The sequence below is a fragment of the Oncorhynchus mykiss genome, chromosome 1 (assembly GCF_013265735.2).
Source record: "Oncorhynchus mykiss isolate Arlee chromosome 1, USDA_OmykA_1.1, whole genome shotgun sequence".
NCBI classification, from domain to species: domain Eukaryota; kingdom Metazoa; phylum Chordata; class Actinopteri; order Salmoniformes; family Salmonidae; genus Oncorhynchus; species Oncorhynchus mykiss.
The window spans coordinates 3,644,036-3,658,516 of NC_048565.1; the positions used below are offsets into that span (position 1 = coordinate 3,644,036).

The window sequence follows — 14,481 nt, forward strand, 5'->3', positions numbered from 1 at the left end:
TTTCTTCCTCTAGCTCTGTCTTCATCTAGCTCTGTCTTTCTTCATCTAGCTCTGTCTTCATCTAGCTCTGTCTTTCTTCCTCTAGCTCTGTCTTCATCTAGCTCTGTCTTCATCTAGCTCTGTCTTTCTTCATCTAGCTCTGTCTTCATCTAGCTCTGTCTTTCTTCCTCTAGCTCTGTCTTCCTCTAGCTCTGTCTTCCTCTAGCTCTGTCTTTCTTCCTCTAGCTCTGTCTTCATCTAGCTCTGTCTTTCTTCATCTAGCTCTGTCTTCATCTAGCTCTGTCTTTCTTCCTCTAGCTCTGTCTTCATCTAGCTCTGTCTTCATCTAGCTCTGTCTTTCTTCATCTAGCTCTGTCTTCATCTAGTTCTGTCTTTCTTCCTCTAGCTCTGTCTTCATCTAGCTCTGTCTTCATCTAGCTCTGTCTTTCTTCATCTAGCTCTGTCTTCATCTAGCTCTGTCTTTCTTCCTCTAGCTCTGTCTTCCTCTAGCTCTGTCTTCCTCTAGCTCTGTCTTTCTTCCTCTAGCTCTGTCTTCCTCTAGCTCTGTCTTCCTCTAGCTCTGTCTTTCTTCCTCTAGCTCTGTCTTCATCTAGCTCTGTCTTTCTTCCTCTAGCTCTGTCTTCATCTAGCTCTGTCTTCATCTAGCTCTGTCTTCCTCTAGCTCTGTCTTCCTCTAGCTCTGTCTTCCTCTAGCTCTGTCTTCATCTAGCTCTGTCTTCCTCTAGCTTTGTCTTCCTCTAGCTCTGTCTTCCTCTAGCTCTGTCTTCCTCTAGCTCTGTCTTCATCTAGCTCTGTCTTCCTCTAGCTCTGTCTTCCTCTAGCTCTGTCTTCCTCTAGCTCTGTCTTCCTCTAGCTCTGTCTTCATCTAGCTCTGTCTTCCTCTAGCTCTGTCTTCATCTAGCTCTGTCTTCCTCTAGCTCTGTCTTCATCTAGCTCTGTCTGTCTTCCTCTAGCTCTGTCTTCATCTAGCTCTGTCTTTCTTCGTCTAGCTCTGTCTTTCTTCATCTAGCTCTGTCTTCCTCTAGCTCTGTCTTCCTCTAGCTCTGTCTTCCTCTAGCTCTGTCTTCATCTAGCTCTGTCTTCATCTAGCTCTGTCTTCCTCTAGCTCTGTCTTCATCTAGCTCTGTCTTCATCTAGCTCTGTCTTCCTCTAGCTCTGTCTTCATCTAGCTCTGTCTTTCTTCCTCTAGCTCTGTCTTCATCTAGCTCTGTCTTCATCTAGCTCTGTCTTTCTTCATCTAGCTCTGTCTTCATCTAGCTCTGTCTTTCTTCCTCTAGCTCTGTCTTCATCTAGCTCTGTCTTCCTCTAGCTCTGTCTTCATCTAGCTCTGTCTTCATCTTGCTCTGTCTTTCTTCCTCTAGCTCTGTCTTCCTCTAGCTCTGTCTTTCTTCCTCTAGCTCTGTCTTCCTCTAGCTCTGTCTTTCTTCCTCTAGCTCTGTCTTCATCTAGCTCTGTCTTTCTTCCTCTAGCTCTGTCTTCATCTAGCTCTGTCTTCATCTAGCTCTGTCTTCCTCTAGCTCTGTCTTCCTCTAGCTCTGTCTTCATCTAGCTCTGTCTTCATCTAGCTCTGTCTTCCTCTAGCTCTGTCTTCATCTAGCTCTGTCTTCATCTAGCTCTGTCTTCCTCTAGCTCTGTCTTCATCTAGCTCTGTCTTTCTTCCTCTAGCTCTGTCTTCATCTAGCTCTGTCTTCATCTAGCTCTGTCTTTCTTCATCTATCTCTGTCTTCATCTAGCTCTGTCTTTCTTCCTCTAGCTCTGTCTTCCTCTAGCTCTGTCTTCCTCTAGCTCTGTCTTTCTTCCTCTAGCTCTGTCTTCCTCTAGCTCTGTCTTTCTTCCTCTAGCTCTGTCTTCATCTAGCTCTGTCTTTCTTCCTCTAGCTCTGTCTTCATCTAGCTCTGTCTTCATCTAGCTCTGTCTTCCTCTAGCTCTGTCTTCCTCTAGCTCTGTCTTCATCTAGCTCTGTCTTCCTCTAGCTCTGTCTTCCTCTAGCTCTGTCTTCCTCTAGCTCTGTCTTCCTCTAGCTCTGTCTTCTTCTAGCTCTGTCTTCCTCTAGCTCTGTCTTCATCTAGCTCTGTCTTTCTTCCTCTAGCTCTGTCTTCATCTAGCTCTGTCTTCATCTAGCTCTGTCTTCCTCTAGCTCTGTCTTCCTCTAGCTCTGTCTTCCTCTAGCTCTGTCTTCATCTAGCTCTGTCTTCCTCTAGCTCTGTCTTCCTCTAGCTCTGTCTTCCTCTAGCTCTGTCTTCTTCTAGCTCTGTCTTCCTCTAGCTCTGTCTTCATCTAGCTCTGTCTTCCTCTAGCTCTGTCTTCCTCTAGCTCTGTCTTCCTCTAGCTCTGTCTTCATCTAGCTCTGTCTTCCTCTAGTTCTGTCTTTCTTCATCTAGCTCTGTCTTCCTCTAGCTCTGTCTGTCTTCCTCTAGCTCTGTCTTCATCTAGCTCTGTCTTCATCTAGCTCTGTCTTCCTCTAGCTCTGTCTTCATCTAGCTCTGTCTTTCTTCCTCTAGCTCTGTCTTCATCTAGCTCTGTCTTTCTTCATCTAGCTCTGTCTTCATCTAGCTCTGTCTTTCTTCCTCTAGCTCTGTCTTCATCTAGCTCTGTCTTCATCTAGCTCTGTCTTTCTTCATCTAGCTCTGTCTTCATCTAGCTCTGTCTTTCTTCCTCTAGCTCTGTCTTCCTCTAGCTCTGTCTTCCTCTAGCTCTGTCTTTCTTCCTCTAGCTCTGTCTTCCTCTAGCTCTGTCTTCCTCTAGCTCTGTCTTTCTTCCTCTAGCTCTGTCTTCATCTAGCTCTGTCTTTCTTCCTCTAGCTCTGTCTTCCTCTAGCTCTGTCTTCCTCTAGCTCTGTCTTTCTTCCTCTAGCTCTGTCTTCCTCTAGCTCTGTCTTCATCTAGCTCTGTCTTCCTCTAGCTCTGTCTTCCTCTAGCTCTGTCTTCCTCTAGCTCTGTCTTCCTCTAGCTCTGTCTTCCTCTAGCTCTGTCTTCCTCTATCTCTGTCTTCCTCTAGCTCTGTCTTCATCTAGCTCTGTCTTCCTCTAGCTCTGTCTTCATCTAGCTCTGTCTTTCTTCCTCTAGCTCTGTCTTCATCTAGCTCTGTCTTTCTTCGTCTAGCTCTGTCTTTCTTCATCTAGCTCTGTCTTCCTCTAGCTCTGTCTTCCTCTAGCTCTGTCTTCCTCTAGCTCTGTCTTCCTCTAGCTCTGTCTTCATCTAGCTCTGTCTTCATCTAGCTCTGTCTTCCTCTAGCTCTGTCTTCATCTAGCTCTGTCTTCATCTAGCTCTGTCTTCCTCTAGCTCTGTCTTCATCTAGCTCTGTCTTTCTTCCTCTAGCTCTGTCTTCATCTAGCTCTGTCTTTCTTCATCTAGCTCTGTCTTCATCTAGCTCTGTCTTTCTTCCTCTAGCTCTGTCTTCATCTAGCTCTGTCTTCATCTAGCTCTGTCTTTCTTCATCTAGCTCTGTCTTCATCTAGCTCTGTCTTTCTTCCTCTAGCTCTGTCTTCCTCTAGCTCTGTCTTTCTTCCTCTAGCTCTGTCTTCCTCTAGCTCTGTCTTCCTCTAGCTCTGTCTTTCTTCCTCTAGCTCTGTCTTCATCTAGCTCTGTCTTCATCTAGCTCTGTCTTCCTCTAGCTCTGTCTTCCTCTAGCTCTGTCTTCATCTAGCTCTGTCTTCCTCTAGCTCTGTCTTCCTCTAGCTCTGTCTTCCTCTAGCTCTGTCTTCATCTAGCTAGTTTCGTAAAGTGAATAGTAACTGTGTGCAGATAGGCAGGCTCAAAGCAGATGTGAAACATGAATAATCAAATGAAATGGAGAGGCAGGTGAGTCTGATTCCTTTTAGTTTTAATAATAGTACTGATTTGACCAAACACCAGATACAAGGAACACACATTCAGATTGTTTTCAAAAGTCTTCAAAATGATTCCTGTAATCTAAAGAGTTCTTGTGGTGGTCAACGTCAACGGCAAAAACAGAACAATGATACTTTGTATAAGGAGGACTCTACAACAACAAAAAATCCACGAGACAAAAGACATGAAGACAATTCCTAAAATGTCTTATGGACTTCCAGTAATATAGTCTAACAAAAATGGAAAAGGAACGACGAGTTTGTACAGAAACATGTTTTTGGGAGAGTGAGTGAGACGAGCCGTGGAGTGACTGGGTGAGACGTTGTATTGAGTTATCACCCCCATTTAACATCTAGTTTCCAACGTCTGGGACAGGAGCAGACAGTCATTTCACTGAACGGCCCATCTTCGAGGGTTGAGTTGTCTCATGAAGAGCTGGGGGGGGGGGGGGGGGGGACAAGAGAAATGTTTTCAAATACAGAAAGAAAGGCCATGTTGGTTTTCATCAGCCTGTTGTGTTGACTATGTACAGTTTAATGTACACAACCTCTTCCTCTGCGGTATCTTTAGTTTAAAAACATGACCACAGAAGCTATTAGCAACTTGGTTGCGTGATATGTGAACAGAGGCTGGTTGCCTGATATGTGAACAGAGGCTGGTTGCCTGATATGTGAACAGAGGCTGGTTGCCTGATATGTGAACAGAGGCTGGTTGCCTGATATGTGAACAGAGGCTGGTTGCCTGATATGTGAACAGAGGCTGATTGCCTGATATGTGAACAGAGGCTGGTTGCCTGATATGTGAACAGAGGCTGGTTGCCTGATATGTGAACAGAGGCTGGTTGCCTGATATGTGAACAGAGGCTGGTTGCCTGATATGTGAACAGAGGCTGGTTGCCTGATATGTGAACAGAGGCTGATTGCCTGATATGTGAACAGAGGCTGGTTGCCTGATATGTGAACAGAGGCTGGTTGCCTGATATGTGAACAGAGGCTGGTTGCCTGATATGTGAACAGAGGCTGGTTGCCTGATATGTGAACAGAGGCTGGTTGCCTGATATGTGAACAGAGGCTGGTTGCCTGATATGTGAACAGAGGCTGGTTGCCTGATATGTGAACAGAGGCTGGTTGCCTGATATGTGAACAGAGGCTGGTTGCCTGATATGTGAACAGAGGCTGGTTGCCTGATATGTGAACAGAGGCTGGTTGCCTGATATGTGAACAGAGGCTGGTTGCCTGATATGTGAACAGAGGCTGGTTGCCTGATATGTGAACAGAGGCTGGTTGCCTGATATGTGAACAGAGGCTGGTTGCCTGATATGTGAACAGAGGCTGGTTGCCTGATATGTGAACAGAGGCTGGTTGCCTGATATGTGAACAGAGGCTGGTTGCCTGATATGTGAACAGAGGGTGGAGTCTAACCTTCTTTGGGGAGGGGCTGGATGGGCCTTGAAGTTGGGCGGAGTTTGCTGGGCAGCTCCGAGCTGTCTCGGTAGTCTCTGGGCTTAGTGGACGTGGCCTCCGCCTGGCCTGGGCGGGACTTCATGGGCAGAGGCGGCTTATTGGCCGTTAGTACCATGCCCCCCTCGGAGCGTGACGGTTTCACAGGGTTCTTGGTGTAGGGCAGGGGATGGAGGGAGGTGAAGGAGGTAGGGACGGAAGACGGGGGCTTGGTCTCAGAACAGGTGTAAGAGCGGTTACGCGGGGTGGGGACCGGGGGGCGGTCAGGGTCCTGGTCAGAGGGTTTGGGGAAGGAGAAGTAGGGGTCTGGAGCGGTCAGGTGGTCCTTGGAGGACTGAGGGTCTGGTGAGTCTTTAGCTCCTCCTCCAGACTTTCCCATGGAGCCGTACAGAGGGTTGTCAAACATCTCCGCTGGCTTCTCGTCCTCACCTCTGGAAGACAGGACAGACACACACACCCAGGTCATTCAGAGTTCAGCTTCACAGACTCACAATGAGGTGTCAATTAATCTCTTCACTCTCAGTACATTGTCTACTCTGTGAGGGAAATAGAAAGCAATATTGTTCAGTCCCAAGTATGCCTAAATAACGTGAATCCACATATTAGAAGTCCTCAACAAATTCCCTCCAATTTACCAAGCGTCGTTCTCCCGGAACCCCTGGAATGAAAATATATTTCACAGGAGTTCAGTCTGTTGTTCGAGAAAACCCCGGCCTGTCAGAGAGTTTGTAAAACTATAAAAAGCGTTAGATGGTTTTTTTTGGTGGTTGATTAACGTACACGTTGTCCACTGCTTTTCCTGTGGGGCTTCGCACAGCGCTGTGGTCGTAGACAGTCTTTCTGGGAAAGACGGGGGTCTGGTCCTTGCCCCCGTGCCCACCGACACCCCCACCTCCGGAGCCTGATCTGGGGGACATGCTGTAGCTCCAGCCCCTGTCTGTCACACCTACAGACTTGTAGCCCACCCCCATGTAACTGGGGTTGGTGATATCAGTGGGATGAGGAAAAGCGAACCTATTGAACAGGAGAAATAACCAGATGTCCTGATCTCACAATAGTAACTGAGATCACAAGATTGTAAAATAGCCATGAGTGAAGAGAGAGACTGCTCACTTGTTGTTGGAATCCACTCCTTTTCCTTTTGGGGCACCAGAATCATCCCTTTCCACTTGGATGAAATCTGAAAAAGGAGGAGTGTGTTTAGCAACAAGAGAAAACATCATTTTGTTGAGACATCAGTGGTACACTATGACATTGGTTCTCAGCCTCTCACCGTATAACTTCTCGGTCTGTTTGCCCCCAGAAGTACGCAGTTGTACTCCCCCTGTCAGGGTGCCTGTCCGCTCGCCGTGGTGCGTCAGCGTCACCTGGAACTCTGTGTAGGAGGACTCTGCCGCTCGCAGAGCCACACAGCCCTCTCCTGTAGGGATGACACCATGTCAGGGAGCAGGAGAAGGAGGAGGAGGAGAGAAGAGGGAAGAAGTGGAGAAGAGGAGGAGGAGAGAAGAGGAGGAGGACAGAAGAGAAAAGGAGGGGAGAAGGGGAAGAGGAGAGAAGAGGAGAGTAGAGGAGAGGAGGAGAGAAGTGGAGGAGAGAATGGTAGGAGAGAAGAGAAGAGGAGGAGGAGAGAAGAGGAGGGGGAAGAGAGAAGATGCGAGCAGAAGAGGAGGAGGAGAGAAGATGAAGAGAAGAGGAGGAGAGAAGAGCAGGAGGAGAGAAGAGAAGAGGAAGAGGAGAGAAGAGAGGAGGGAGGAGAGAAGAGAGGAGGGAGGAGATAAGAGGAGGGGGAGGAGAGAAGAGGAGAATAGGAGGAGAGGAGAATAGGAGTCGAGAAGAGGAGGAGAGGTGAGCAGGAGGAGGAGAGAAGATGAGAGGAGGAGAGAAGAGGGAGGGAAGAGGAGAGGAGGAGGAGAGAAGAGAAGAGGAGGAGGAGAGAAGAGAGGAGGGAGGAGAGAAGAGGAGGGGGAGAATAGGAGTAGATGAGAAGAGGAGGATTGGAAGAAGCTGTCTTTTCCTCTCTGAGAGCTAGATGACAGAACTATTCTGAACAAAAGTATAAATACAACATGCAACAATTTCAAAGATTTTCCTGAGTTCCAGTTCATAAGGAAACCAGTCAATTGAAATAAAGAAATTAGGGCCTAATCTATGGATTTCACATGACTGGGCATGGGTGCAGCCAATCAGAATGAGTCCCCCCTAGATGAAGAAAGACAGGGTTAGATGAAGACAGGCAGAGCTAAATGAAGACCGAGCTAGACGATGAAAGACAGAGCTAGACGATGAAAGACAGAGCTAGACGATGAAAGACAGAGCTAGACGATGAAAGACAGAGCTAGACGAAGAAAGACAGAGCTAGACGATGAAAGACAGAGCTAGACAAAGACAGAGCTAGACAAAGACAGAGCTAGACGATAAAAGACAGAGCTAGACGATGAAAGACAGAGCTAGACGATGAAAGACAGAGCTAGACGATGAAAGACAGAGCTAGACGATGAAAGACAGAGCTAGACGATGAAAGACAGAGCTAGACGATGAAAGACAGAGCTAGACGATGAAAGACAGAGCTAGACGATGACAGACAGAGCTAGATGATGAAAGACAGAGCTAGATGATGAAAGACAGAGCTAGATGATGAAAGACAGAGCTAGACGATGAAAGACAGAGCTAGACGAAGAAAGACAGAGCTAGACGAAGAAAGACAGAGCTAGACGAAGAAAGACAGAGCTAGACGAAGAAAGACAGAGCTAGACGAAGAAAGACAGAGCTAGACGATGAAAGACAGAGCTAGACGAAGAAAGACAGAGCTAGACGAAGAAAGACAGACCTAGAGGAAGACAGAGCTAGATGATGAAAGACAGAGATAGATGAAGACAGAGCTAGACGAAGAAAGACAGAGCTAGAGGAAGACAGAGCTAGATGAAGAAAGACAGAGCTAGACGATGAAAGACAGAGCTAGACGAGGAAAGACAGAGCTAGACAATGAAAGACAGAGCTAGACAATGAAAGACAGAGCTAGACAATGAAAGACAGAGCTAGAGGAAGAAAGACAGAGCTAGACGATGAAAGACAGAGCTAGACGATGAAAGACAGAGCTAGACGATGAAAGACAGAGCTAGACGATGAAAGACAGAGCTAGACGATGACAGACAGAGCTAGATGATGAAAGACAGAGCTAGATGATGAAAGACAGAGCTAGATGATGAAAGACAGAGCTAGACGATGAAAGACAGAGCTAGACAAAGAAAGACAGAGCTAGACGAAGAAAGACAGAGCTAGACGAAGAAAGACAGAGCTAGACGAAGAAAGACAGAGCTAGACGAAGAAAGACAGAGCTAGACGAAGAAAGACAGAGCTAGACGATGAAAGACAGAGCTAGACGAAGAAAGACAGAGCTAGACGAAGAAAGACAGACCTAGAGGAAGACAGAGCTAGATGATGAAAGACAGAGATAGATGAAGACAGAGCTAGACGAAGAAAGACAGAGCTAGAGGAAGACAGAGCTAGATGAAGAAAGACAGAGCTAGACGATGAAAGACAGAGCTAGACGAGGAAAGACAGAGCTAGACAATGAAAGACAGAGCTAGACAATGAAAGACAGAGCTAGACAATGAAAGACAGAGCTAGAGGAAGAAAGACAGAGCTAGACGATGAAAGACAGAGCTAGACGATGAAAGACAGAGCTAGAGGAAGAAAGACAGAGCTAGAGGAAGACAGAGCTAGACGATGAAAGGCAGAGCTAGACGATAAAAGGCAGAGCTAGACGATGAAAGACAGCTAGACAATGAAAGACAGAGCTAGACAATGAAAGACAGAGCTAGACAATGAAAGACAGAGCTAGACGATGAAAGACAGAGCTAGACGATGAAAGACAGAGCTAGACGAAGACAGAGCTAGACAATGAAAGACAGAGCTAGACGATGAAAGACAGAGCTAGAGGAAGAAAGACAGAGCTAGACGATGAAAGACAGAGCTAGACGATGAAAGACAGAGCTAGAGGAAGAAAGACAGAGCTAGAGGAAGACAGAGCTAGACGATGAAAGGCAGAGCTAGACGATAAAAGGCAGAGCTAGACGATGAAAGACAGCTAGACAATGAAAGACAGAGCTAGACAATGAAAGACAGAGCTAGACAATGAAAGACAGAGCTAGACAATGAAAGACAGAGCTAGACGATGAAAGACAGAGCTAGACGATGAAAGACAGAGCTAGACGATGAAAGACAGAGCTAGACGATGAAAGACAGAGCTAGACAAAGACAGAGCTAGACAAAGACAGAGCTAGACAAAGACAGAGCTAGACGATAAAAGACAGAGCTAGACGATGAAAGACAGAGCTAGACGATGAAAGACAGAGCTAGACGATGAAAGACAGAGCTAGACGATGAAAGACAGAGCTAGACGATGAAAGACAGAGCTAGACGATGAAAGACAGAGCTAGACGACGAAAGACAGAGCTAGACGATGAAAGACAGAGCTAGACGATGACAGACAGAGCTAGACGATGAAAGACAGAGCTAGATGATGAAAGACAGAGCTAGATGATGAAAGACAGAGCTAGACGATGAAAGACAGAGCTAGACGAAGAAAGACAGAGCTAGACGAAGAAAGACAGAGCTAGACGAAGAAAGACAGAGCTAGACGAAGAAAGACAGAGCTAGACGAAGAAAGACAGAGCTAGACGAAGAAAGACAGAGCTAGACGATGAAAGACAGAGCTAGACGAAGAAAGACAGAGCTAGACGAAGAAAGACAGAGCTAGAGGAAGACAGAGCTAGATGATGAAAGACAGAGATAGATGAAGACAGAGCTAGACGAAGAAAGACAGAGCTAGAGGAAGACAGAGCTAGATGAAGAAAGACAGAGCTAGACGATGAAAGACAGAGCTAGACGAGGAAAGACAGAGCTAGACGATGAAAGACAGAGCTAGACGATGAAAGACAGAGCTAGACGATGAAAGACAGAGCTAGACGATGAAAGACAGAGCTAGACAATGAAAGACAGAGCTAGACAATGAAAGACAGAGCTAGACAATGAAAGACAGAGCTAGAGGAAGAAAGACAGAGCTAGACGATGAAAGACAGAGCTAGACGATGAAAGACAGAGCTAGAGGAAGAAAGACAGAGCTAGAGGAAGACAGAGCTAGACGATGAAAGGCAGAGCTAGACGATAAAAGGCAGAGCTAGACGATGAAAGACAGCTAGACAATGAAAGACAGAGCTAGACAATGAAAGACAGAGCTAGACAATGAAAGACAGAGCTAGACGATGAAAGACAGAGCTAGACGATGAAAGACAGAGCTAGACGAAGACAGAGCTAGACAATGAAAGACAGAGCTAGACGATGAAAGACAGAGCTAGAGGAAGAAAGACAGAGCTAGACAATGAAAGACAGAGCTAGACGATGAAAGACAGAGCTAGAGGAAGAAAGACAGAGCTAGAGGAAGACAGAGCTAGACGATGAAAGGCAGAGCTAGACGATAAAAGGCAGAGCTAGACGATGAAAGACAGCTAGACAATGAAAGACAGAGCTAGACAATGAAAGACAGAGCTAGACAATGAAAGACAGAGCTAGACAATGAAAGACAGAGCTAGACGATGAAAGACAGAGCTAGACGATGAAAGACAGAGCTAGACGATGAAAGACAGAGCTAGACGATGAAAGACAGAGCTAGACGATGAAAGACAGAGCTAGACGATGAAAGACAGAGCTAGACGATGAAAGACAGAGCTAGATGATGAAAGACAGAGCTAGACGATGAAAGACAGAGCTAGACGAAGAAAGACAGAGCTAGACGATGAAAGACAGAGCTAGACGATGAAAGACAGAGCTAGACGAAGAAAGACAGAGCTAGAGGAAGAAAGACAGAGCTAGAGGAAGACAGAGCGAGACAATGAAAGACAGAGCTAGACGATGAAAGACAGAGCTAGAGGAAGACAGAGCTAGATGATGAAAGACAGAACTAGACGAAGACAGAGCTAGATGATGAAAGACAGAGCTAGATGAAGAAAGACAGAGCTAGACGAAGAAAGACAGAGCTAGATGATGAAAGACAGAGCTAGATGATGAAAGACAGAGCTAGACGAAGAAAGACAGAGCTAGACGAAGAAAGACAGAGCTAGACGAAGAAAGACAGAGCTAGACGAAGAAAGACAGAGCTAGACGAAGAAAGACAGAGCTAGACGAAGAAAGACAGAGCTAGACGAAGACAGAGCTAGAGGAAGAAAGGCACTGGTCTAAGGCACTGCATCGCAGTGCTAGCTGTGCCACCAGAGACTCTGGGTTCGAGCCCAGGCTCTGTCGCAGCCGGCCGGGTTAGGGAGAACCGTCGTCTGGGTTAGGGAGGGTTTGGCCGGCAGGGATATCCTTGTCTCATCGCGCACTAGCGACTCCTGTGGCGGGCCGGGCGCAGTGCACGCTGACCAGGTCGCTAGGTGTACGATGTTTCCTCCGACACATTGGTGCAGCTGGCTTCCGGGTTAAGTTGGCATTGTGTCAAGAAGCAGGGCGGATTGTCTGGTTTCCGGGTTGGATGCGCGCTGTGTTAAGAAGCAGTGCGGTTGGGTTGTGTTTCGGATGGACGCATGGCTCTCGACCTTCGCCTCTCCCGAGTCTGTACGGGAGTTGCAGTGATGAGACAAGACAAAAGAAAGACAGAGCTAGACGAAGACAATCGTAGACAGACAAAGACAGTCGTAGACAGACAAAGACAGTCGTAGACAGACAAAGACAGTCGTAGACAGACGGAGACAGTCGTAGACAGACGGAGACAGACGGAGCTAGACGGAGGTAGATTAAGACAGAACTAGATGATCAAGAGTCACAGACCTAGACTAGTATTTACACCAGCCCAAATGTGGTCTGTGTCATTCTAACAACGAGTCGTTCCAAACAGACCACAGTTGTCCTACTTTCTCACCATAGGATTCATCACAGTCTGTGGACTTGACACACAGGAGAATGTGCTGATCCAACAGGTACTCCGGGTCTGAGATGATAGGGACGAGCTTTAAAAAGACACGACAGGAGTTCAGACACTCAACAACTCTTTTGCATCAAATACACCATATCGTAAGACAATTAGCTTTAGTATTGTACTTGAAAGAAGCGTCAAAATGTAAATTTACCTCAACTTGATTTCCAAACCGAACCTTGATGTTCCCATCAGAGTGATCTTGGTTCTCTCCTTCCGAGCTCTTGACAAATTCTGTGGACAGGATGTGTGCAGTTAGCCTGATCCCAGATCTGTTTGTGCCGTATAGCCAAATCCAGTTTGGCATGACAATGAATGGTAAGAGATTGCAAGACAACTGGACCTGGGAACTTGAGGGATATATACTACGTAGTGGGTTTGAGGAGTTAGCAAGGTACCTTTGGTCAACTCTGAGTTCAACTCGGGATAAGCGTCATACGATAGTGGCTCGCCTTATAGCCAGGTACATTTCTGTGGCAACGAATCCTTCAGAACTAACCTGGTCCAGGGCAGGCTAACTCAGGGCTAACTCTGTTTATCCTGTTTCCAGAACTAACCTGCTCCAAGGCAGGCTAACTCAGGGCTAACTCTGTTTATCCTGTTTCCAGAACTAACCTGGTCCAGGGCAGGCTAACTCCGGGCTAACTCTGTTTATCCTGTTTCCAGAACTAACCTGGTCCAGGGCAGGCTAACTCCGTTTATCCTGTTTCCAGAACTAACCTGGTCCAGGGCAGGCTAACTCCGGGCTAACTCTGTTTATCCTGTTTCCAGAACTAACCTGGTCCAGGGCAGGCTAACTCAGGGCTAACTCTGTTTATCCTGCATTCAGAACTAACCTGCTCCAGGGCAGGCTAACTCAGGGCTAACTCTGTTTATCCTGTATCCAGAACTAACCTGCTCCAGGGCAGGCTAACTCAGGGCTAACTCCACTATCCTGAATGAAATGTCTGAGCTGTGAGTTGAGGACCAATGAAATCAGATTCCCACCCTCTCACAAAGATTGTATCATCATCCTCGTCATTTTGAGGAAGACAACTGATTAAATATTTTATTCATCAAATTGTTTTTGTCTGTAAAAAAAAAAAGAAGAAGACAATAATGTTAATTAAAATACCTATCATCTAGTAATAATAATTTAGTAATGAAACTAATTGTATTCTGACATTTGCACAAGTCAAATGACAACTGCAACCAACCATAAACATAATCCATAGATGGCTGTTCCCATTCAAATTCAGATTGGCAGCCATTGCTAATGTACCCATGAGATGAACAGTCCAACTGCCAGGGTTAGAGGTTCAAACCCCTTCTACAGATTATACTGTATGTCTATAGCCAGAACACAACCAAGCTGTACCCATGAGATGAACAGTCCAACTGCCAGGGTTAGAGGTTCAAACCCCTTCTACAGATTATACTGTATGTCTATAGCCAGAACACAACCAAGCTGTACCCATGAGATGAACAGTCCAACTGCCAGGGTTAGAGGTTCAAACCCCTTCTACAGATTATACTGTATGTCTATAGCCAGAACACAACAAACTGTACCCATGAGATGAACAGTCCAACTGCCAGGGTTAGAGGTTCAAACCCCTTCTACAGATTATACTGTATGTCTATAGCCAGAACACAACAAACTGTACCCATGAGATTAACAGTCCAACTGCCAGGGTTAGAGGTTCAAACCCCTTCTACAGATTATACTGTATGTCTATAGCCAGAACACAACAAACTGTACCCATGAGATTAACAGTCCAACTGCCAGGGTTAGAGGTTCAAACCCCTTCTACAGATTATACTGTATGTCTATAGCCAGAACACAACAAGCTGTACCCATGAGATGAACAGTCAAACTGCCAGGGCTAGAGGTTCAAACCCCTTCTACAGATTATACTGTATGTCTATAGCCAGAACACAACAAACTGTTCCACAGATAGGAGTGGGAAAATGTGGTTTTGCGATGTTAAGCCCACAAAATAAGATCTAGCAACCTTTCAGGTTATTGATCCAACGCTCTAACCACTAGGCTACCTGCCTCCCCATAAACCCACCGAAGAAGGCATTAACAATAAGTAATAAAATAAAGATGACACTTCTAAAAACCTATTTCACAACATCGTCTGGAGAATTTGCAAGATCACTTATTTTTTTGTCTCAACGAAGAGTTCGACCACAGAGTTTCTAAACCCAGAGGCGCAACATCACGAGACTTCTGGGAACG

At 46.2% G+C, this 14,481-nt stretch overlaps 1 protein-coding gene across 3 annotated transcripts in view; it reads right to left on the reverse strand.

Moving 5' to 3' along the window:
- Nucleotides 1-3,801: 3,801 nt before the first annotated feature.
- inpp5d (inositol polyphosphate-5-phosphatase D) overlaps nucleotides 3,802-14,481 on the reverse strand; it is a 52,649-nt gene continuing 41,969 nt past the window's right edge. For 2 of the 3 annotated variants that reach the window (XM_036981612.1, XM_036981538.1), the window contains 7 exons: nucleotides 12,415-12,494; nucleotides 12,207-12,294; nucleotides 6,564-6,710; nucleotides 6,404-6,470; nucleotides 6,071-6,304; nucleotides 5,252-5,721; nucleotides 3,802-4,265 (listed from right to left, as the gene is read on the reverse strand). In XM_036981612.1, the coding sequence (XP_036837507.1) occupies nucleotides 4,216-4,265; nucleotides 5,252-5,721; nucleotides 6,071-6,304; nucleotides 6,404-6,470; nucleotides 6,564-6,710; nucleotides 12,207-12,294; nucleotides 12,415-12,494 (1,136 nt within the window). In that variant the 3' untranslated portion in view covers nucleotides 3,802-4,215. Of the gene's footprint in view, nucleotides 4,266-5,251; nucleotides 5,722-6,070; nucleotides 6,334-6,403; nucleotides 6,471-6,563; nucleotides 6,711-12,206; nucleotides 12,295-12,414; nucleotides 12,495-14,481 lie in introns of all 3 variants that reach the window. The other variant, XR_005052360.1, reaches the window with a different exon arrangement.